The sequence below is a fragment of the Pteropus alecto genome, unplaced genomic scaffold (genome assembly GCF_000325575.1).
Source record: "Pteropus alecto unplaced genomic scaffold, ASM32557v1 scaffold24, whole genome shotgun sequence".
NCBI lineage: Eukaryota > Metazoa > Chordata > Mammalia > Chiroptera > Pteropodidae > Pteropus > Pteropus alecto.
The window spans coordinates 27,874,102-27,899,242 of NW_006439192.1; the positions used below are offsets into that span (position 1 = coordinate 27,874,102).

Genomic DNA, 25,141 nt, shown 5'->3' on the forward strand with positions numbered 1-25,141 from the left:
CCGCCCCGTCTTCCTTGGCCGCCGCTGAGCCGCGCCCGGAGCTCGGCCGAGGAGGCTGCAGCCGCAGCCAGGAGCCCGCAGTCCGCCCCTGCAGCCCGCCGCCGTCCTCCAAGGGCGCCCCAGGCCGCGCCATGGTGAAGGTGACGTTCAACTCGGCTCTGGCCCAGAAGGAGGCCAAGAAAGACGAACCCAAGAGCAGCGAGGAGGCGCTCATCATCCCCCCCGACGCCGTTGCGGTGGACTGCAAGGTCCGAGGGCCGGGGCGGTCGGGGACTGGGTGCTTGGCCGGCGGGGAGCGCTCTGCGCGGCTCCGCGCGGCCAAGTGGCGCGGGCACCCGGCGCAGGGCTCGGGGTCCCGAGAGAGCCGAGCTCTCCCTTTTTCTCAGGCTGCTGCCCCTTCTAGTCCCGCCGCAGCTTCTTTGTAAGAAAGTGCGTGTGCAGAAAGCGCTGCTTCACTCGGGGTCGGGGGCTTGGGAGGCCTGGAGAGAGAAGGATTAAAGAGTGGTGCCGGGTTCGTGGTTGTTGGTGCCGTCAGGGGCATGTTCGTGGAGCTGGGACTAGCTTCGTTCGACCTGGGGACCAGCGACGACATGCAAAACAACAAAAACAACAACAGAGTTTGGCACTTCCTCTCAGTATAAATAATGTGCCTAAAATGGCTGACATCATTAGAATCCTAAACCTCTGTTGCTTCCTACTTTTCCTTTCTAGGCTGGACAGCACTTGGACTAAGTCCAGCTACTGTAAGCCTCATAATTTTAAAAGCATTTTCTTCTTTACTTTTTCCACGGCCCTTCGGTATTGGCAGGTGAACTTCATGGTGGGGTCTGTAGAGGAAAAGGAGCGAGTGAGGGGAGAAAGCAAGGTGACGACGGTCTCCTCAGAATAGGTTCTGGCTGTCGATTTTATAATTAAAACAAATATTGCCGGTAAATTACTATGTGGATATTAATATAAAACCGACAATTGGCTTTTAAATTATATCAGCATCTTTATAGGACCCCTTAGGCTAAGTGAAACTGAACCTAAGAAACTTGTCCTACGTCCCTTAAACAATTATCTTATTTTACAGAATCCTCCCCTTTTAGCCTTAAGTAAAACCGAGTGGAACCACAATTGTGCTAACTTTCATTAGCATTTTTCAAGACTTATTATCAGTAGGGTAAACTTAGTTTTAACTTAAAAAAAAATTGTGCGCAGATATGGGTAATAAGCGTTATTTTTTTATATGGTCTAAGGACAATTAATACTGACAAATGGCCACTAATGTACTATAAAAATGTTTGAGAAGATAATGTTAATCTGGATATAAAAATGTTAGCCCGTACTTGTATTTGGAAGTGTTATAGTTAAAAACAAATGTCAGGGGTTGATTTTTAAATGACTGTCTTTCCTTGAAATAGGAACAGTGAACTGACCCCTAAAAGGATTCAGAGTTTGGGTGTTGATATTGTTTTCCTGAATCCATAGCAAACAGGGTTGGTCTTACAAGAAAATGTTTGGAATGCACAGAACCATAGTTCTAGTAGCAAATTATTATCTTAGCTTTGTGTTTATCTAACATTCATTGTACCTGAAATAGGTTGATAGTCAGGTGCCCAGTCACATATATAGATAGATTTAAATTCTATTATATCTTTTTTAAAAAGTATAAACAAATATGACTCCTCCTATTAAAAAAATAGAGAAGGAGAAAGCATTTGGATGATGTCACTTCAAACAGCTTTTCTCTGTTCTGCTGTAGTGATGATTTGAAACGCTGCACAAAAATCAGAATTAATTTGCTGGGCAGCTTTAAATCCGACTTTTGAGATTTTCTGTTGTTTCTGAAATGGTGACCCTATTTTCAGATCCCCAAAATTTCTCAATTTGAATTTTGTGGTCATAGGACATGTAAAAACGTAACCATTTATAGCTCCGTGCTTTGTTTTCCATTTCTGTATCCTCAGATCCCCATATCCAAAGAAAAATACTGGAACTAAACTGTGAGAGCCAGAGTCTTCCTTTGTGACCACATAGTAGTCATGGATGCATGGGCAGATACAAAATGACTAATTCTTTTTCTAGCAATAAGCTCAAAAACTTCAGTGAGTGACAAAATAATTGCTCTACATTAAAGGTAGAATCACTTAATGGTAAATGAAAACCTTACTTTATAACAGTCATTTGTGAAAGAACTTATGATTTCTTCATTTTGGAGCTTAGGCAGTGATTACATAATGCTCTCTGGCTCCTTGGGGTGAGTGTACAGTAACCGCGGAGTTTGCCTGGATTCTGCACAGAATCAGCTTTCTGGGGCATTTCCTTGCTTGGTTGAGAGGACCAAGTAAAGCTAGTTATGGACCAGAACTCCCGAACAGATATTTTTAATACGTTTAACTCTCATAAGCTCACTGTTAACATAAAGACCAATGTTTCTCAAAATGCTCTGGTATCATCTGGAATTCTGGTTTAAAAATGCAGATTCTACTACCTTAGGCTTCAAGAATTCTATGACTCCAGTCAGCTGGCTTACGTAACAGGAGTTCCAGCACTTTTACACTGCTCTTGTCTTTTCTGTTTTTTGAGCTCTTCTCACGTCAGGGTGAGACCCTGGAAGCAGTTCCATTGCCCTATTTTTCAGTCTTGTCTTTTCAGTAACTATTAATCCAAGCAGCCATGTCTTTTGATTATATCATCTCAACCAGCTTGTTATTTTTTATTCTTTTCCTACATTTTCCCCTTATCTCTTTTCACCTTCCTCTACCTGTCCCAGTTGGCACAAAGCTCTTAGGGGTATAGAAACAGCAAAGAGTACAACCTGTGTTTTGTATAACAGAGGTGAATTTGAAATTATATGCATGTTTTATGTTCTAGGTAGAAATTTATGTTTGTGTCTATAACTTTGAACTTTGCAAAATTGTTATATATGTACAAATATCAAAGGATGTGCTTAATGTACTGTGTCAGAAGCCCCAGTTTTGTCATTACTTAACTGTTTGATCTTGGGCTTAAGTTTTTGGTTTTCCTTATCTGTAAGATGAGAGGGTAGGACCAAATGGTCTGTAAAAACTTCCAGTTTTAAAAGTCTACAAAGATGCTATATTTGGCAGGAATTAAATTGTTTTCATTGTAAAAAATTAACAACTACCTCCTCACCCTAACTGGACTGTTCCCTTTCTTCCTCCCCATGTCTAGCATGTTACGTTCCTTCCTCATATTAATTAGCAGTGGGTTAAAGAGAAAGGAGATGGATAGAGGTATTATGTAATAAGTCAAAATATTCATTTTAGGCTACCTCACTGTAGAACAGTAGTTGTCAACAACTCATATTGTTGTAATGCCTAATTAAGAAACATCTTTCTCAATATCCAACCTGAAAAGCTAGTTTGCTTCAGGTAAGTATTTCTGCAAGGCATTTTGCTGATAGTGTTGCCTCTTTACCCCATATTGTAGTTATAGACTTTACTAAAAGGAGGAGAAAAGTAAAGTGTTTGTGTGTAGGGGAGAAGATGGGAGCATGAGAAAAAGTGAAGGACTGCTAACCCAATAAGGTCTGAGCGTCCCATCACAAAATGGCTGTTTGGGCCCTTGTTCTTTACACTACCTGGCATTTCCTGTTTGCATTAACAAGACTGAATGGTTTGGTAATTTAGCTTTTTGGTGGTGGTTATCGTTTTTCTGTTTTTAGGGCGTGGGGTAGAAGAAAGGAGGAACATAAAATAAATGATGACATTTACTAAAACATATTGATCTTTAGAGAAGGATTGGGAGCTTAGTTCTCTTTAACAGTGCATATCATTATCTAGTATGTGTAAACAATGGCCAGTTAAAAACTCTACAGTCATTACATTTTGGTTCTGCATGAGGGTATTGGTATCTGAAGTGAGAGATTAGTGCTGGGAGATCAATTAATTGCCCTATGCATACCAAGTGACTTGGCAAGACCTCCTGTGTGTGTACACATGCCCCACGCGACGCTGCTGCTGTGGAGAGTGGACAAGGTTACACGTTGTACAGTTGGAGGACAAATTACCTGCTTAGGGTTTCCCCAGTGTCGTCTTAAACATGTTTTCCCCTGACTAGATAAGAAAGTGTATTAACCATGGCAGAATCATAAGCCTGTAAGATGTTATGGAATTCAACTGCCATATATGAGAGAGGTTTAAGTGAATAGAAGTATTTTTTAACCAGAAATCTCTCTTGGAACACATGGTACAGGCTTTTTTAAGTTGATTTAGAATTTAACTTACGAGGTTTTTGTTAGGTATTGCTAAAGCTTGACTTGCTTTAAATATACATTGACAAATGTAATAAGTAGTGATTGTGGGACATTTTATTTCTTAGTTTTTTCATACAGTAATTCTAGAATGTCTATTCAAAATGCATTTTCTGTCTTAAAAAGGAAATTGTTTCTGAATTCACATTATAACTAAAATTTCTTAGACTATCATTATATCAGTAGAGGAAGATGTAGAAAAATGTTTCTCTTTATATCCGACATCGATGGATTTATTCTCTTGAACTTTTTGGTAAAAACTTGGCATTTTTTTTATTAGCGCTCAGGCTGAAGGAGTTAAGAACTTTGCCATTAAAGAACTTCTTCAGGCCACCTGTTAAATAAAGGATATGACAATTCCAAATTTTGAATGAAGTGGTTTTTGTCTATATGATGTAGGAAACAGTAACTGGAACTTTGTTTTCAAAAAGCTTATATTATGTTTAAAGACATTTCTTGACTCATGTTCTTTACACAAAGCAATAATGAGAATGAGTCTTTTACAGGGTAGACGTCTGAAAATTGAAAATTGGAAATCATAGGTATGACTCTATGAACATTTAAAAAATTCATTTGATTGTGATTATCCCCTTTAATTGGTATTTGTGATACATATTCTTAATAGCTTAAAGGATACCTACAATATAATTCTACTTTTTAAGTGTTACCAACAATTAAATGAATAAAATTTTAAACAATTGAAAAATTTTAAGTTCTCTAATTGGTTAGCGGTAAAAAGAACTTTTATGAAGTATTTCTATTATTCTACCATTTGGGGAGAAATCAAGAATATTCTTAAGCAGCAGAATTCCAATCCTGAATTGTAGAAATGAGAAGTTTACTCTTGTTTTTATGATAAAGGGACATTCTGATTTTTCATTTAATGTTTTATCTTTTAATGTTAAGTTTCCAGCAAAGTACTTAAATATGTAATGTAAATATTTCAGAAGAAAAATTAACGTTGAAATAAAATTTGCACAATTTATAAATGCTAACATTTTCAAGTTAAATAATCTTGAACTTATTTGGGAAATTGACACTAAGTACAGTGTTAGATATTTAAGTACTTTGCGATTTTTGGATATTTGCATATGCCTTTTTTTGGCATATTTTTGTTGGATTTCTATATGTTTGAATGTTTAACTTTTAATGCTCAAATTATTTTTAAACATTTTAAGTCTGTTTCATAGAATTAGTTAAAAATAGAGCTTAAATCTTGAATTATTTTCTTTGCTTTTTAAATATGATTACAATTATTTAATATAAGAGCCAAGAAGGTAAGTTACATTGTTAAGTAAATCACTTAGATCACTGCAGTATCCAAAAGAAGACCCATCTTTATGTTAGGAAAAATTATTTTAAGAGCTAGTTGATCTGGATCTGCATTTCTTAAAATTTATTGTGTTAGCCAACCTCTCTAGTATTTCTGTTCTGCTGTATGTACTACATGTGTTCTTATCTTTCGTTTTGTAGCTTTTTCTTTTAATTTTTTTCTTGCTTTCATTTTAATGTTAGGAAAAAAATTCCCAAGCCCTTTTGCTTTGATTCAGCTTTACAGATGTCACTTGTTTAAAGAGTATTCCTGGACACATTTGGAATACTTCTACTCTAAATACTTGCTTTTAAGTGCTGTTTCATGGTTTGTGTTTGTTTCTATTTTTCACTTTTTGCAATTTTACATATTACCTACTGGCTTCCTAATATAAAAAGTGAATATTTAGCCTTTTCTAGATATTTTTACATATTATATAATCTATTCTGGTATAGTAATTTGTGATTAAATTGATATTCTGTGCTTTTATAATTGACATAACATTTACATCTGGGTAGTATAGTATAACTTTATTCTACTTCCTTTCTCATGCAATCTTTTTATTATTTAATAATTGTTTCTTGGGCTGAGAGAAAGTTGCTTAATTTTCTGTGCATTTATTGCTAATTTATTCTCAAACAGCAGTATAACTGTCTTTCTGTATGTACAAACTTGTCAGATAGCTTATCACGTTTCATATTTTCTTGGTTATGTTCCACTTGGCATTCTTCAGTCTTACCATCTAGACTAATTGCACTCTAGTCATGTTGCTATGCAGATACCTTGAAAGTAATTACTGTCCTGGAATTGAATTACTTTTGCCTCCATCCTGTCTTAAATCTGCAGTTCAATGAATCCAAGAAAAAGTCTTTAAAATAAATTTTTTTTTAAAACTTTGCATATCTGAGAATCTTTATTCTGTCCTCACATTTAATTGATAATTTATCCGGGTATAAAATTCTAGATTAGTAGTAATATTTTCCCAGCATTTTGATGGCAATGCTTCATTCATTATCTTCTGGTCTGATGCTATTCTGATTCCTGGTTCTTTGTACATGACCAGTTTTTTTGTTTTGTTTTCCTCTAGACGCTTGAGATTTTTTTTATTTATGTTTCTAGCTTTCACATTTTTATTTACGTAGTTTACTGTCATTTTTATTCTCTGGCTTAAGTTTTATTTACCTGTTTATCTTTTTTCAGGAGGAAGTAAAGATAAAATTTTTAGAAATCAGTAGTAAGACTTTCAACTCAGCTATCTTGATAGCTTTTTAAAGATTTATTAGAATACTTCCTTTAACATTAAAAATGTACTTAATGATAATAGGTAATAGTGGAAACCATCTACATTATTATTAGCACTAGTTTAAGGTCAGACAGGATGGCCTAGAAAGATATGTAAGGCATCTTCTGGTCTCCTTTAAAGTCCCAAACCTGTCTCTTTCAGGCATAATTTTAAAGACAACTCACTATCAACTTTGTGATTTTGCTTTGTGGCTTTATTATTATAAATGTCAAGATACTTAATTTTATAATGAATTAGAGAGATTAGAGCATTCCTATATACTTAAAATTTGGGGGAAGACAGTTGGTATTCTTAGTAACAATATGAACTCATGATTCAGCTAGTGGCGGAAGAAATCTATCTTGACCAATTTATCTATTCCTGGTAAAGGCTATCATTAAAAATAACTAACATTTGTTTATAATGCCATTGTTTATAAACTTGCCAGTCTAGACTACCCATTGCTTTTAAATCTCAACAATATGAATTTTAAAAATATATATGTAGGAAAAAGAATAGAAGATTTTTAAGGTACATATTTATCTTGATTTTCTGCTTTGCACCAGATACTGTGCTTGTCCCTAATGATATAAAAGTGATTAAGTTATGATCTAGCACTAAAAGCATGTACAGCCTGATTTTTTTTGGTTCTGACCTAATTTTTAACCTAGGCCTGTGCTCATTTTATATAATGCCCACAGTTTGGTTCAGATTTCATAGATGTCTCAAAATAGATTATTATGCAATGGCCTTAAAATTTAATTTCTGTTCCTGTATTGCTGCTTGTATATTGAGGTGTTGTTAAAACAGTAAAGGTCGGTAGTAAGAAATCTGTTTTGTAGACATTGTAATTTTAGATTAACTTCTCATTTTTAAACCTCCCCCTATTCCAAGTACAGAATAATGCAACAACTTTATTATCCACATAATGCAAATCACTTGGAAAACTGCTTCCTTTTAGTGTGTCAGACACACCATTTCTCATGTGGACTGTCACCACAGTTAAGATAGTAGCAATCTTACTTGAAAAGTCAAATGAGAAAGCAAAATTCAGATACTGATTTAAATAAAATGCAGACAAATGTTTGATGTCTTTATAGCTTTTGTATTCTTAGCCATGTATTTTGGGTTTTACATATAGCAGAATATATTTGGTAATCAGTGCTATTAATAATGAACATAGATCATTAGATCATATCTTTTTTGATGCTCCTATACTGGGAAGGAAAGCTAATGTAGAAGGCAGGTGAACAGAACATGTACCGATGATTAATGAATAGATAATAATCAGTTGGAGCAATCTCTGACATAACTTTTGTGGTTCTAAGAATATTGTTAGGAAAACATTTTGTATATTTTTAAAGTAGATTTTAAGTGATAATCACAAGTTTTGTTTGTTTAAAATTTTTATTGGAACAGCCAGTGATTTATTTAATTTTCCTCTTCAGTAATGTAAGTCTTTCCAATTGGCCTTCTCAGTATTCTGCTGTAGATTGCTTTTTATTGGCTTCAACTCCAGATACTTATTTCAGTTTACCTTTCCCAGCTAAGTCAGCTGGTGACAGGAATAATAACTCATTTATTGAGCACTTCCTATTTACTATATACCAAGAATGATTTAAATGCTTCACATATATTTTCTCATTTAATCTCCACAACAACTCTATGAGATAATCTACATTTATGGTGAGGTAATTGAGGCAAAAAAGTTAAAATACCACTTGTCCACCTGTTTCCCATCCTCCAAAAATTTTGACATTTCGTGTCAGCTATCAGTCTTCTTCTCTTTTCTCTTCTCTTATAATTTTTATCTTTTTCAGATTCTTTAGTATCATTTAATTGGGGTCTCAGGAAAAAACAAACAAACCCTGTCCTTGCTTATAAATTGGGCAAGGAGAGAAATTTGAGTTTACAGGAGTATTAAATAGTGAAAATTTTGGCCTTTCTAGGTATACAGTCCTAGTCATTTTGACACATGTGTACAGTCATGTAATCACCACAGTTAAGATAAAGAATATTTTCATACTGCCTTGTAGTCATTGTTGCCTCTCACCCCGTCCCTGTTTTCTGTTCCTATAGTTTGCCTTTTCCAGAACGTCATATAGATGGTGTTATAAGTAGCCATCTGTTATTCTCATTGTTTTTATCTGTTATGGGAACTGGGGTTTGTCTGAAACAGCTCTTTGATTCCTGTAGCCCTTGGACCAGGGTTTTCTCTGGCCTTGTTTAGTCCCTGCTCTTTTCTGCCACCATTTTTGGTTTGCTGATGCCAACTATGTTTGGATTTGTTATTTGTTAAAGAATGCTTGTTCTGTCATTTAAAAGGTTGGGTGCTTTATTCACCATATTAATGTAGTCTCTAAAACTCAAAACTCAAAATCCTTTATATGGGGACATGGTTTAGACGGGTTGTTTCATAAAATTATGTTCTCAGAAGCGAGCATATCTAGTCATTGCTGAAAATGAAAATCAAGGTCCAAAACCATGAGACATTATAGCAAAGAACTTGTATGTTTGGTCTTCAGCTGGGGAGAAAAATGATGACAAAGTAGTTGAGAAAACTAGACTATTAATCAGAAATCCATTTTTAAAAATTTGAATCATAGATTTTTTTAAATATTGGCAGTTAATTCTATATTTTGGAAAACAGTATACAGGCCAAACAACAGATCCATGGACAGCAGGCCTGTGCATCTCTATGTTTATCTATATTATCAAACGTGTTTTAATATGTACGTTTCTAAATAACTAAATCTACTTCTGAAGCTTTGGTAGCATATGCTGCTCCGAACTGAATAAATTGTATTGGTTCTTTTTTGTATTTCTGTCTCATTTTTATACTTGAGATGTTTTCATGAAATCCCTCTTTCCTTTTTTTTTTGGTAATGTAATTTTAACCCTAACAGATATTTTCCTGTTTAGTATTCTGGTTCCTAAAGTATTGTTGCATTTGCTATAATAATGCAAAATAGCATATTTGAACACTTTGAAAAAAAAGTCTCTTCGTTCATGCTATGAAGAAGGCTCAAAAGTGCCCGAGGATGTGAAGTGGTACAGTGTGAGAGTGAGAATGCTTTTGAATTCTGTGTCTTTCTATACTTGCTGTCGAGGGATGATTATAGGCCAGCGTGTGCTTCAGTGTCTTCATTTATAAACTGGGATAAAAACTTAGGTTTTAGGAAGATTAATGAGGTCATAATTATACAGCACCTGTGGGGGATCTTTTACCTCATCAGCAGTATTTAAGATGCACCAGTTTTATTGTAGTACAGCGGGAGGAAATGTCCCTGTGACTTGCTTTAAAATAGGCCAGGTAAAGTCATACACCCCAGTGAAGAAGCTCTTGTTCATGGATGATTTTCCTTATTCTTGTTGATTTTTGTTATTGTTCTTTAATTAAGAATTACTCCAAGCAGAAAAAAAAATACCCCAGAAAATCAGTAATACTATTTTATATATTTTTTAAGGCTTAGGTATCATATACTGTTTGATATTATCCAACTTGCCTTTTTTTAAAAATTTTAGTTCAGCCTTATGTTGCTGAGATTTATCTCAAAAGCAACAGTGCTAGTTGATTTCATTTTAACTATTATATGAACTTATAATACTTTGCTCTCCATTTGATGGACATTTAGGTTATTCCCAATATTTTTCTTCCCCCCTTTTTTTTTTCGTCAGAAAGGATTTATTTGGGGAAAAGAAAGGGTTGCAACCCAGTGCATACAGACATGGCAAGCCGTGCACACTCTGGCCTGCATGCCAACATGGAGGGGTATTTATAGAAGGGAAGGGGAAGTTAGAACCCTAGAGCTTCATTACAGAGTTCTTTCTGTAGGATTCTCACGGTTACTAGAGTGCGAGAACTTCCGTTAGCCCTAGCACCTCCCATAGACCCTTCCAACTGATTCTGTTTGCTTAAAGTTCCAGTTAATCTTTATCACTCCCCTGTTTGACAGAGGTATTTCTCTGAAAGCATCAACAGTCAGGTCTTCCTGATGTCCCTTGATGTTCAGAAGGATCTCTTCTGGATGTCATCTCTCACATCATAGGGAAAGTACATGTCAGGAACAGCTCATGTCCAGAGTTAACTTAACAAGCAAGGTGCAGAACACTTTCCTTATTAAGTATAAACCATGTGTAAGCCATGAGAAATCAGCTTTAAGCAGAGGGGTCTTCTGCAGATCATCACTAGGAGTCAGGAGGTGATCCATCAGTCTCAGAAGGGAGATGAGTAGCTGGATTAATTACGAAAGAGTTATGTCATAAGCAGTTAACAGATGGGTTTCGTAGGAAGTAAGGCGACCAACTGAAAGGTAAGGTGCTGGCAGTGATGAGAATTTAGGAGAGCTGCGTGAGGAACAGTGATAGTTAGAGAGGACCTCGTAACAATGACCTCTGTGGCCTTAACAAAGAGGGCAGTAGTAGCAATGGCTCTAAGTCTAGGAGGTGTCCCAAGCCACAAGGTCCAGTTGTTGACTATAGTATCCTAGGGGTCTGGTGATCGCAGTATTTTTGAGTGAGTACCCCAAGGGCATTCCCTTCCTTTTCATGCACAAAAGGAAAAAAGGGGGATCTGACAATTAGGATGCCCAAGAGCAGGTAAGTTTATTAAACTCTCTTTCAAGGCTTTAAAGGCCCTGTCCTGTTGTTCTCATAAAATTGGCTCAGGACTGTCATTCTTTGGTAAGACATATAGAGGTTTTGCCATAAAAGAGAGATTCAGGATCCAATTGTGGCATAGCCTACTAGCCCAAGAACACCTCACAATAAGTGCTTAGTTTTGGGCCTTGGGAAACTCAGGATACCATGAAGCCTACCTGGATCCTGCTGTAGTCCTTGTTTGATGTTAGATATTCCAAATATCAAACCTGAGTTTAGATAAACTCTTAATTTTTCTTTAGAGACCTTATCTCCCTTTAAGGTCAAAAGTTCTAACAGATGATGCTATCTGCCTGTGAGGAGACTTAAGAAGAGCAAAGAAGTAAAATCCTCCACATATTGCAACAAGGTAGAACCTTTGGAAGTTATATCATCCAAATCAGTCTTCAGCATTCGTGAGAAATAAGAAGGGCTTTCAGTAAAACTACGAGGCATTACTGTCCAGGTAAATTGTTTTCCTTCTCAAGTGAAGACAAAAAGGTATCGGTTAGTTTCATCAAGTGGGATACTAAAGAATGCACTACATAAGTCAGTTACAGTAAAGAATTTACTTCCAGTTGGGATGGATGCTAGCAGTGTATGAGGGTTAGGAACAGGGTGTCAGGATAACAATGTTATGTCCACATTTGTCCCTTTGGTTTTCTCACAGGTACAGTAGTGTTAAAGGGACTATTGCAAGGAACAATAGAGCCCAGACTTATGTAATCATCTACTATGAACTTTACACCTTGGAGGACCTCTTTACTTACGTGATATTAATTCTGGGAAGAGGTTCTGAAAGATCAGTTAAAATCTTTATAGGTACACTGTGGATTGTGCCAATATCAGTTGAAGATTTTGCCAATAAAGAAGATGACAGAATTGAGTTATGCTCTCAGATTCAGTAAATACCATCAAAAATGAAACAAAAGATGTTGAAAGGCCATTTAATTCACCTGATTGGCCATTCTGACAGTAACTGTCAAATTCTAACATTATTTCCTCACTTTGAGAATAGGATATTCCGGCATGATATTTCTATAGGGAGTCTCTAAGGAGAACACTGTGTATCTCTTAAGGGGTCGAAGCAAATATGAATAGGTTCAGAGACATTAACCTAGTGAGGTTTGTTTGAAATTCCCATGATTTGAACTGTTCTATTACTCAAAGGCGGAAACCGTTTTATGACAACAGGTATGAGCACCGGGAGTGTAGCACCAGCATCAATAAAAATAGAAATAGTTTCCTTACCAATTTGAAGAGAGGTTTCTCCAAGCAGACTGAGAGAAAGGACTGGAAAAAAGCCTTGGAGCCCCTTCATTAAGGAGGACATTGAAAAGGCTGATTAGAAGTTTGGTTAGAAGGCTAAGAGCATCTGGAGTGCTCAAACTTAAAGCAGTCTTTTTTTCAGTTTCCTGACTCTTTATAGTAATGGCAAAAAAAAATTGGAGGAGTTTTCAAACAAGTTATCTTCTCAAAAATTGGAGGTTTGCTTTTCTAAGTCCCTTTGGGGATGCTCTCATTTGGCAATTCTCATCCAATGTCAAGCCTGACCTTCACCAAGCAACATATGAATTAGCTGATGATATAAATCAGAAAACTTGAGCTGATGGTCCTGAATAATAATATCAAATTCCTTAACAAACTTGTGAGGATCCTCAGTTACCTCAGGGAATTCCTTTAGAATGGCTCATAACTTAGCTTTAGTTCAGAGGACATGTGAAACTTTGGGGTCTATTAGGACCCCTAGAGGGTTTAATTTTAAATGAGAAAGTACTAAGTTCAGAGAAAGAAAGTAAAGAATTCAGGGGGAAATGGCACTGTAGTCAGAACCAAAGGCAAGGAAGGCATTAGTGAAGGCAAGATGGCTTCAGATGTTGAGCTTGAGGCATAGGAGTTGGAGAAGACATGCTTGTGTGACCTGGAGAAGAAGCCTAAGGCAAAGTCTCCATGGGAGAATAGAGTAGACCTGCAGATGGATCCTAAGACAGTAGAGTACAGGAGACCGGCAGGACCCCTCTGCAGAGAAAGAACACATGGCTTCGGACGCCATTTTCTCTCTGTAAATTTTCAGTAGCCTCTTAATTTTAAGACTATTTTACAAAAAGCCAACTTCAGATTCTTGGTCTTGTTTGGAAGCCTCAAAATGCCGGTCAGAATAGGCATTCCATTCACTTTTCTTTTAAACCAATTTTAGTGTTATTATTGTCCAATTTGGTTTTAAGAAAAGGAAGCTTGGGAATCTCAAAAGGTCCTCAGAGTGGCCACTGATTTTCTGAATTACTTTTAGTTAGATCTGTCCATTTGGTTAAATATGCATGTGAAAATTGCCCACAGCTTTTTACCAGGCCGGGGTACCTGCTGGAGGAGGGATGGTCTTAAAATATTAGATAGCTGAAATCCCATTTTTCATACTTTTTTCCTAGAACTAAAAGGCCCAAGACAATTTACAACTGCTCAAAGCGACGTGTGATCAGTCTGATCACAGAGGACTACACCAAAGGCTAAAAAACCAGCTCTAGGAAAATAACCGACCCTCGGAGAGTACTGTTATAGGCTGAGCTGAGTGCTGAGTGACACTCCTCTCAGCAAGTTGTCACAGTATAATACTGGGCCAAACTGCCCAATTTCAGTAGAAATAACCTCTGTCCCCAAAGAGATCTTTTGATGAAAGCCGTTTTGTCTCAAAAGACAACCTATTTCCAAAGAAATTAGGCTGACATGCCAAATCAAGTAACCACAGACAACAAACAAGTGAGGCCTTTTTCAACCACTAAAAACTCTAAGCTCTAAACAATTCCTGAATAAAGCCCAGAGAGCTTCAAAATGCAAAAAAGCTGAAACTCAATTCCAGAAAACTTACCCTAAGCTTCCAAATCAGAGAGCAAGCTCTGAGCCAAAGGGGCTATAACTGGGGCGCCAGCACCTGGTGGCTCACCTGTCCCGAAGCTGTCCGGGTGGTTTTCCAAAATTCTGGACAAGCTCCCAAAATGTCGACTGAAAAGTAATATGGACTAGGTGTTTTGTCACCAGAAAGGATTTATTTGGGAAGAAGAAAGTATTGCAAGTCCATGCTTGTAGATGTGGCAAGTCACATGCACACGGTCCAATTTTTTTCTCATTGACAATTCTGCAGTAATCATTATTGGGCCTGTTTTTTATAATGTACAAGTACAAAAGTCTATCTAGGCTAATAGTCCCAGGGTTGGAGTTGCTGGGTTATAAGATGTATATCTTTTATCAGATACTGCCAAATTGTTCTCCAAAGGAATTGTACCAACTCCTGTCAACTGTCAGAAAGGTCCCAGTTCTCACTGTCCCACACTTTCCTCACCACTTCTTGTTGTTAGACTTTCGTCCACAATCGAGATATGAGGCATTTCCACCCTAAAAAGTTTCCTCATGCCTCTTTGAACTTCCTTTCACCAGCCCTTGGTCATGGCAGCCGCTAAGCTGCTTTTTGTCACTATAGTTTTGCCTTACTGGAATTTCATAAAAATGGAATCATTCAGTGAGTATCCATTGGTGTGGGACCATTTTTACTTGGATGTTTTTAATTCATTATGAATATACTACAATTTACCCACTTACCAATGGATTTTTGTGTTTCCAGTTTGGGGCAGTTATGAATTATGATACTATGACTATTCATATATAAATCTTTGACTCAGTTGATTTTTAATTACTGATCTTCGGCAGTCTTGCTGAACTCTAATTAGTTTGAGCAATTTGATTTTCTGGGATTTTTCACATAGACAATTATATCACTTAAACATAATGACAGTTTTGTATTCTGTTTTCTAATCTTTATATCTGTTCCTGTGTTTGTCATTTGTGTACTGGCTAGGATCTCTAGTACAGACGTTGAGTGGAAACAAAGAATCAGTTTTAGTTGGACATCCCTCCTATTCCTGACTTGAAAAGAGTATGGTATAAGTCTGAAGATTCGCCATTAAATATGAGGTTTGCTATAGGTTTTTGATCATTAGTTTTCTTCATGTTAAGGAATTTCACCTTTTCTTAATTTGCAAAGAGATTTTATTATGAATGGGAGTTAGAGTTTGTCAGATGCATTTTCTACATATTTTGAAATAGCCATTGAGTTTTTCTTAAATTTTTATATATGTGGCTTTTTTCTTTAAGCTTACTCTTTCAAGTGTTAAAATTTAATCATTTAAAATACACTTTTAATAAGTCAGTTACATTAAAAAGTTCTGTCTTGAGTACACTTGAATCCTTTCTCCATGACTCAGATTGTAATATGGCATGTCATTTATTTGTCATGCATAATGTTAATTTTGGTTCAAATTGCTTAAGACATGAGCCATGTCTTAATCACATTTGCATTCCCACAGGATCTAGCACAGTACCTTGCACATAACAGGTCCTTCATAAATGTTGAACTGGGCTCCTGTTCTTTGCTAAATAGCCATAGTCTATTGTACAGCATGAATTCTTATATTACCCCCACCCATCTCATTATCATGCAGGCTGCTGATGTAACTTTTATTGTCAAGAAAAAACATAACCTAACTTTTTAAAAAACATCTAAATTTTATTCACTCATCAACTAAGTGCCAAGCTTGGCTGGGAGCTACCAGGACAGTCATTCTGAGAAACATCAAAGTGATGTTGTCGTCGTGTAAACATCATAGAGTGCAGTTACACAAACCTGAATGGTATATATAGCCTGCTATACACCTAGGCTATATGGTTTAGCCTATTGCTCCGAGACTACAACCTATACAAAACAATAAGATTAAATCAAGCGCAAGAGAAAATGATGCAGTCAAGAGGTTCAGTAGATGGGAGATGGATGAGGCTGCTACCTGTGTAATATGGCACAGTGTTTTACAGCAAACTTTTTTAATAAGTAGAAAGTACACTTAAAAATAAGTATAGTATGATAAATACATGAACCAGTACTATTGTCATTATCGTTATCAAGCATTATGTACTATACATAATGGTATGTGCCATATGTTTGTATGGCTGGCAGCACGATAGGTTTGTTTACACCAGCATCACCACAAACACGGGGTAATGCCACCTTATGACAGCTATGACATCACTAGGTGGTAGCAGTTTTTAGCTCCATTGCAATCTTATGGGGCCACCTTTGTATTTGCAGTACATCCTTGATGGAAATGTCATGCGGCACGTGCCTGTGTAATACAAAGTGAATATGAATCAATACTTAGAAGAACCTTATAGTCTAGTGCGGAGAGATAAGATCTGTATGTGAGTTATTCTAATGCAAGGTAGAAAGTGATCACTAGAAATTTAGAGACGAAAAGAGATTAAGTGAACTTTGAATATCTGATAGCACTTTTATGAAGCGTGTGACTGTGGTGCATGGACTTTGGGTCTATAATTTGGCGATTCAAAGACTTTTATTTTCTGATTCTTAAGCCATGGTTCACATTGTTGAAGTGCTGAACAAATGACTTCTGGATAAGTATTTTAGAAATTAAATTCTTTGAGAATTTTTTTTGTTTGTTTTATTGCCATTGTTCTTAAATGTGATTTTTAAATGTGAGAATTCAAATTCCGTAGCATGGTATACAAAGTCGCTTTTTGATGTGCCTGTTACCCTTCCATTCTCATCTCTTGTACCCCTTCCCACCATGTTGAGCACTCCGGCCTCACCACAGCCACACCACATGAAGCCCTTGGGGATGTCATACATTCAGGCTTCACGATTTTATTCATTCTTTGCCCTACATATAATGCACTTTACCTCAGTCTTCTGCATGGATAATGAGTGTTTGTCCTTCAACATTCTATCCCAGTATTTTCTCCCTGGGAGATCTTTCCCAAACAATGTCATTCCTTCTGTGCTCTCTACATTCTCCTATAAGAGCCTACGTCATATTTATGTTCACTTTGTATATCTTCCAGGATGATTTGAATGAGCTCTTTCTTGACAGGCTATATACATAATGCCTAGAACATAGCTGACATTCTTGAAAGTATTGTCTGTCGATTAGTTAAAAATGATATATCAAAAGCCCTGGAAACTTGTCATCAATTTGACAGTTAGAGCTGCATGTTCTTTTACAAGTGTCTGCCATGCTATTCACTTGCGTGCTGCTAGAAAAGAGAGCCTGCTAAACAGGGTGGATCTTACATGCACATTTGACGGTCTCAACAGCTGATACCAAAGACTATTTCCATCTGTCATTTTCATCCCCCACCCTGCCTCTACCCTAAAATTAATTATGCTAGAAACTATTAATTTCTCTACATATTTATTATCAGACAAAGGGTTAATCAGAACACTATACTTTATCATTCAATTTTCACATTACCTTATGACTCCATAGAATTCTCGTAACTTTCTCTTCACAGATGGATTATCTTTACGTGGCTTAATAAATTATTCTCATTACATATTACTTCCTTGCAGTGCACTCATTGTCTTAAGTATACGTATAGTATATTGACAAGTACCTACTATAGCTAAATATAACACTTTCACAGTGTTTTGATCCAGTCCTTACATTCAAAGGCCTTTGTTTCACGGTGTTAAATTTTATGTTTAAAACCTCCACCCACCTAGGTACACACTGTCTAGCCCTAAATTGTTCTTCGTTGGCAAAGATGTGGGGGATTTGGCTTTTCCCCAGTAGTATCAAGTTAAAATTCCTCATTTTAGAATGGAAAACATAACTTCAGCTTTCATTCTTAACTGAATTCTTCCTTCAGCCATATCCAGCATTGTTCATGCGACTTTTCTTCCTAACTTTTTATATTCTATTTATCTGTGAAGTCCTATGTCAAGCCTGCTTTCTCCCTTAATCTGTACTGTATTGAGCCCTCCCAGTAAAAGATAGAGTCATATACTTAAGAGGCTGTACGTGCATACTACAAACTAGAACATCTTTTTTTAATGATGGTTTCAAGTCAATTGGAGACTTTCTTTTGCTTTCTGTACTATTTCTCGAGCCACCAGTTGTATAATACCAGCAGCTAATCTCCTTCGTCAGCTCTTTGCACATGAGCCTGGGTACAAATAAGAAATTAGCTATAACTCCAAAGTGCCAGAATATAGGAACTGAGGATGACCAAGGGAGTATCTAAGGATTGTGACCCCAAGATGATGTTCTAATGTTAAATTATTTTCTTGAGTGGATCAAAATCAAAATTCTAGAAATTATATGCTAGTTGTATGTTTCTTTAAAAATGAGTTTTCTTTCTGAAACTTTCCTAGATTTCCTAGACTTTTTCTATTGCTTCTATCTTAAAAACGAAGAACTATGTGAAACTAGAGTTCTTTAGAGTGGAGAAGTGGAATTATAGGATTATTATTTCTGGTTAAGTTCGTCCTACTTTTTGAGATTCGAATTGTTTAAATAATTTGTTTCATATTTTTTGTTCTGTCTTTTCTTATTTTCCTGTTACTTTTTCTTGTATATTTTTGGGAATGGCTTTATACATGGTATGAAATATTAACTACTGTAGCAGGCTAACACATAATTTTATAAACAATCTAATATACCCTGAAGTTGTAACATCCAAAGCTCAGTACCATAATATTGCATGATAAAGTTGTGTTGTAACCTTTTCTGAATTTGTAAATGTTAGAAGATATTTTAATCACCAAATGTTGGGCACAGAAAATAGACATAGAGTATGTAATTGCTCTAGAGATAGAGGTAGCAGGTGGGCTGTTGAGAGTTAGAAGAAGGCAGAATTCACCCAAGGGACTGGTATTCTAGTTCAGGAAATATTATGATTAGTCTAGGAACCACTACTTGGATCGTTCCCGGTTTGATTTTGATTAGAGACCTGACTCCTTTGGTCTCTATAGCTTTGTTTATAAAATGATAATCCTTAAGATCTCTTTCAATCCTGACCTTTCTGTGATTCTGACTGGAGATGTGATATTGACCATCAGTCTGTTTCATATTTTAGGACCCAGATGAAGTGGTACCAGTTGGCCAAAGAAGAGCCTGGTGTTGGTGCATGTGCTTTGGACTAGCATTTATGCTTGCAGGTGTCATTCTAGGAGGAGCATACCTGTACAAATATTTTGCACTTCAAGTAAGTTAAAAAATGCTAAGGACCTTTTTGCCTTTCGTTCATGTGTATTAGAAGAATTGGCCCTAATTTGCTCTAAGCCTGCACTTTTGTCTGTGGCCTTAGTGCTAGTCCTATTTTGTCTGTGGCCAGAGTGCTAGTTCTATTTTAAAGCTGTGTTTAAAAGTCTCCTGAATGTAAGTTTGCCAAGCCTTTTAGACAGAGGAGTATACTGGCACTACTTCTCTCTGCCTCTTTCTCAGTAATTAGTTTCTCTTAAGATTTTTGTGACTTCAGCAGTAATGTTGAAGTCACTTAAGATAGAAGTTGTTAATAACTTAAAGTATTTAATAATAATCCTAGTTGGTTAAGACAGAGGTTTTTCTCCCTTTTGTAATTATCACCTCTTTCATAATGTATTTTCTGGGTAGTAATTCAGTATGTTTGTTTATTTTTTTCTTAAGGAATCTTGGGAAATGAGCTTTTATGATCATCTCAAATGTTTTGTAATATTTTAAAATTTAGAGAAAGTGTTGCCAAATAGATTTTATTCAAATAACAAATTCCGCCAGAATTTATTTTGAAAATATTCTGCCAGAGGGTATATACATTTCATGCTTATTTTCTATATTTTTTAAGATGATAGCATGTTAATAGACATTGCCGAAATACTACTTGTCTTTGTTTAATACAATTTTTTTACATTATATTCGATAAAGGAAAAATCATTTGCAGTTTCACTGTCCAGAGATAATATTTGTTGTCTTAACATTTTGTTACATACTCCTAGGCTTTTATTTATATGTTATATACTTAAAAAAAAAATTCTTATAATGATTTGCTGTATTATTTTCTACTTAATTGTGATATATTTTAAGGAAAAATCAGAACTATGTACCTGTGGAAATTTCATAAAAATTCCTCTTGACTAATAAGAGAAAAATCATTGAATCAGTGAATCATATCAAAAGTTTTAAAAAGTGTGTTCTTTCAGGAAAAAACACATTAATTTCGAATATATTCATTTATAAAAATAGTGCCTATAGGTAGAAGTAGGCCTGTGTGTTTCTTCAAATATACTTGTCACCAGATGGATAATTGCTTTTATATTCTATATTTGTGAACCACAAAAAGTAAAGAGGAAATCAGCTGCTCTTCTTCTGAAGCCGTTTTTTTTATAATACTTCAGAACCTGATCTTAAAGAATATGTTAACTCTGTAATTAAACTGTCTGACTTGTCATTTAAAAGTAAAAGTTTGCAAGCAAAATGCTATTTAAATAGAGATGGCAGCTTAAGTAATGCTTGCATTTATCTCCCACTAAATTGCTGAAATAGTGTTTAAACTCTCTATAGCCAGATGACGTGTACTACTGTGGAATAAAGTACATCAAAGATGATGTCATCTTAAACGAGCCTTCTGCAGATGCCCCAGCTGCTCGCTACCAGACAATTGAGGAAAATATTAAGATCTTTGAGGAGGATGAAGTCGAATTCATCAGTGTGCCTGTCCCAGAGTTTGCAGACAGCGACCCTGCCAACATTGTTCATGACTTCAACAAGGTGGGCCAGGCATCCCGAACTGTAGAAAGAATGCCAGTTTTTTAATTTATGCTTTCTGTAGTTTTAATTTCAGTTCTTTAATTTATGCTTTCTGTAGTTGCATATTTATTCTACTTAGAGTTTATTTACTTAGAGTTTACTTTTTACTTTAAAAAACTGGACTTCGGTTTCTTCTGTCCTACAAGGTAAACTGTTGACATTCGATGGGCCCTTTGTCTGAAGCAGGCCCTCCAATGGGCCCTTTGTCTGAAGCAGACCCTCCGTGGAGCTGGCCTTCTCCCTTTGTAACCTTTGTCTTTCTTAAAGCCCACTTTATGACTGTTCCTCTTTTGCTGGCAAATTGTATTATTTCTTCCATGCCCCCCATTTTTTAGATAAGAAGTGATTTGTGTTCCCATTTCTCTGTATGCAGCATTTTCAGAAATTAGTAATTTTATTTCTGCATCAGTTTGTTAGTCTGTTTTTTAGTTCTCATTCTACATTTTCCACAGCTATTGAAAATTGTTATGTAATGCAGAAAAGTTGAAGTGAAAATACATTGAATACCGTAAATTCGTCAGTTTCCAAAAAAAAAAAAAAAAATTGTATCATATTTTCTTCATCTCTTTTTCCCACATTTAACACATGACCCCTAAGATACTTAAGCTGTTATCTCTTAAGAATGAGGACTTTTGCATAACCACATCATTATCACATCTAAGAAAATTAACGTGATAATATAGTATTATTTAATGTTCAGTTGATATTTAAGCCCCCCCAATAATTTTTGTCTCAAGAATGTTCTGTTTTTTCAAACCAGGATTCAGAGATTCAGAAGTTCCCATATTACCTGTAGATTTTACATCTGTATATAAGTTTGCTATTTTGAACATTCAAACATATCATTGAAGTCAGCTTTGTAAATTTCATGCCTGATAAATACAGCTGATGTTTATAAGCCAGTTTGAAAAATTACTTCAAGGTAATAAACGTATTTAAAGCAAATAGTAAATATAGTAAATAGCAGCACTAAGTTCTTAAAATCTAAGTGTTTACATGGTTTGGTTTAACTCATTTTACTCCTCAAAACCATTTTATGGACAGTCTTAATCAAGGTTTCTCATCTAAACTACAAAACCACACAATCATTTATTTGACTGTTATTTTAATTCTCTGGGGATGGTATTAACTAGTACTATTCATTATCAGTTATTATAGAAACAAACCCCTGATAAGAATTTTACTTCTCGGTAGCAATAATTTTTCTTTTCCCATTTTTACTTCCATTACTATCCCACCAAATTCTTAATTTGTTGAAATGCTAGTGATTTACATATTATTTAAATGATACAAATTATTCTTAAAAATCCATTTGTTGCCTATGTTATAAATATCAATTTAACAAAAATATATCTTTTTCTTCCTAGAAACTCACAGCCTATTTAGATCTTAACCTGGATAAGTGCTATGTGATTCCTCTGAATACTTCCATTGTTATGCCACCCAGAAACCTACTGGAGTTACTTATTAACATAAAGGTATACAATTTTCAAATATTTTTATTAATGATGTAGCTTGGAATTTCCTGTTGAGAAACTAGCCTTGTAAGAGCCCACTTTACTGAAAATACAGCTAAGAATTTTACGAAAAAAGGAACTAGGACTTGTGGGATTGGTTTTTTCCTTGTTTATTTTTCCCTTCTAATTTTGAAATTAAAATATAATTTTAAAAATTATATTTAAGTTTTCATAAAGGGCCAGAGAATAAATAGGCTTTCAAAAAATAAGATATATGTTACAACTATTCAGTTCTGATACCACAGACAATATGTAAACAAATGGGCATGACTGTTATCCAATAAAACTTTATTTATAAAAGCAGATGGTGAACAGTAATTTGCCAACCTCTGTTCCAACTATAATCTCTTAAGAATTTTGTCTCTTTTCTTTATCTGTTCAGTGTATGTTTTGAGATATTCATGTAATATTCTTTTCCAAATATAGGCTGGAACCTATTTGCCTCAGTCATATCTGATTCATGAACACATGGTTATCACTGATCGCATTGAAAACATCGATCAGCTGGGTTTCTTTATTTATCGACTGTGCCATGACAAGGAAACTTACAAGCTGCAACGCAGAGAAACGATCAAAGGTAATACTTTTAACATTAAGGTGCAGGAGAAAAGTTTGTTGTTTCACTTTATTTTGTTAAACTAGATTTAGATAAAGGCTAGTTGTTGTCATGAGTGAGAAAATAAAACTATGTCGTGTCAGTATATAATATTTCTAGATGTCTGGAGAATCATCTTAATTCTAAATCTACTTCTTTCAGTTAGAGAGAATGGGTGAACGTGAAATGTCATTGCCTTGGGATGCTGTTTAGCTTACTTGCCATGCAGTCACCCAGTACACCTTTCCACCCTCTCACTTTGGTGCAGCCATTTGCAGGAGTTCTTATGCAGAGGGTCTCTAGAGAAGCTCTCCAGGTGTATGCTCAAGGATCTGGATTCTAAGCAGATTGTTTGCCTTTTGGATCACATTGAAGATAAGCATAGTCAGGTTAATTACAAAAGAATTTGGCTGAGGAATTAAGAGCATTGACACAACTAATATAGCTTTGCCAAATCACTTAACCTTTGTTTTCTCACCTGAAAAGTAAGGATGATAGTATGTATCTCCCTGTTTCCTTTCAAGATCATTACAAAAATAAAATGAAAGTACATGTTACAGAGCTGTAGGAAAATAAGAAGTGCCCTTCAAATACACTATGGTATGATTTCTTTGGAATTACGGAACCCAGTAAAAGTGCTTTCCTGGCTTTGGTTAGCACTTTTAATAATACTGTTCTCTCACTTTGGGCTGATGAGTCACTGGAAACCCTCTGCTTGATTTCTTACATTTTTAAACTATCGTAATGGTTCATAATTTTTTTAAAAGTCAGACTTAATATAAATGAAATTCACTTTTTTTAGCATGCAGCTCTGAGTGTCAAAAAATCACCACAGTGAAGATACAGAATATACCTAATGTCTTTAAGGTCCTAGGTCTGTACTTATGGCATTGTTATTGTCACTAAGATCCATTAAGATACTTAGTTTGGAAAAGAGAAGAAAATTATTTTCTCCAATGTTAAAAAAGTCAAACTATAGAAGTTCATGGAATATAGAGTAAAACATTTCCATATTTTTAAATTATAACTGAGGATTAATGTGAATATTTATTGCTAAAGAACCAAAAATTTAAAAACCTTTTCCTCCCAAACAGGTATTCAGAAACGTGAAGTCAGCAATTGTGTTACAATTCGGCATTTTGAGAACAAATTTGCCGTGGAAACTTTAATTTGTTCTTGAACAGTCAAGGAAAACATGGAGAAAAATTTACTATCACAGCATAATCCCACCCTTTATATTTTGTGCAGTGATTATTTTTAAAAATCTTCTTTCATGTAAGTAGCAAACAGGGCTTCACTATCTTTTCATCTCATTAATTCAATTAAAAACCATTTCCTTTTAAAAATCTTTTCTTCTTTCCAAGTGTGGTGTCTTTTATCTTTGAATTAGTAGTTGTATAAAGTCATAGATAATAGTACACTTCACCATAGATCTTAGATGTAGAGATTTTTATGTTTTAATTATGCATTTCCAAGAGGAATGGTTATCTAAAGAATAATCATATATATATGCATACATAAAAATGGACCACAGTGACTTATTTGTAGTTGTTAGTTGCCCTGCTACTTAGTTATTTAGAGCATCCGAGCACACATTTTAATTTTCCTCTAATTAAAATGTGCAGTATTTTCAGTATCATTTTTAACTATTTAGAGTATGGTTTCCACCTCAGTGTTTTAATATCCTAGGCATCTGCTGTAATACTATTTTAGAAAATGTTTGGAATTTAAGAAATAACTCATGTTACTAATTTGTATAACCCATATCTGTGCAATGGAATATAAATATCACAAAGTTGTTTGACTAAAGGCCTGTGTGTTGTTTTTCCCATGTGATAAAACCAAAGCGTAATTGGGTTCTTCATATCTTAAGATATAATCCATATAAAGGAAGAAACTATTTTTTAAAATCCATT

The 25,141-nt window shown here is 35.4% G+C and overlaps 1 protein-coding gene and 1 long non-coding RNA gene across 2 annotated transcripts in view; one reads left to right on the plus strand and one right to left on the minus strand.

The window, feature by feature from the left end:
* LOC112483330 overlaps positions 1-25,141 on the minus strand; it is a 48,957-nt gene that overhangs the window by 19,827 nt on the left and 3,989 nt on the right. The gene's annotated exons all lie outside the window — the stretch shown is intronic.
* ITM2B (integral membrane protein 2B) lies at positions 7-25,034 on the plus strand. The gene is made up of 6 exons (XM_006916441.2): positions 7-248; positions 19,408-19,536; positions 20,868-21,074; positions 22,481-22,591; positions 23,057-23,207; positions 24,320-25,034. The coding sequence occupies exons 1-6, from the start codon at positions 132-134 to the stop codon at positions 24,403-24,405; spliced, it is 801 nt and encodes a 266-aa protein (XP_006916503.1). The 5' UTR covers positions 7-131; the 3' UTR covers positions 24,406-25,034.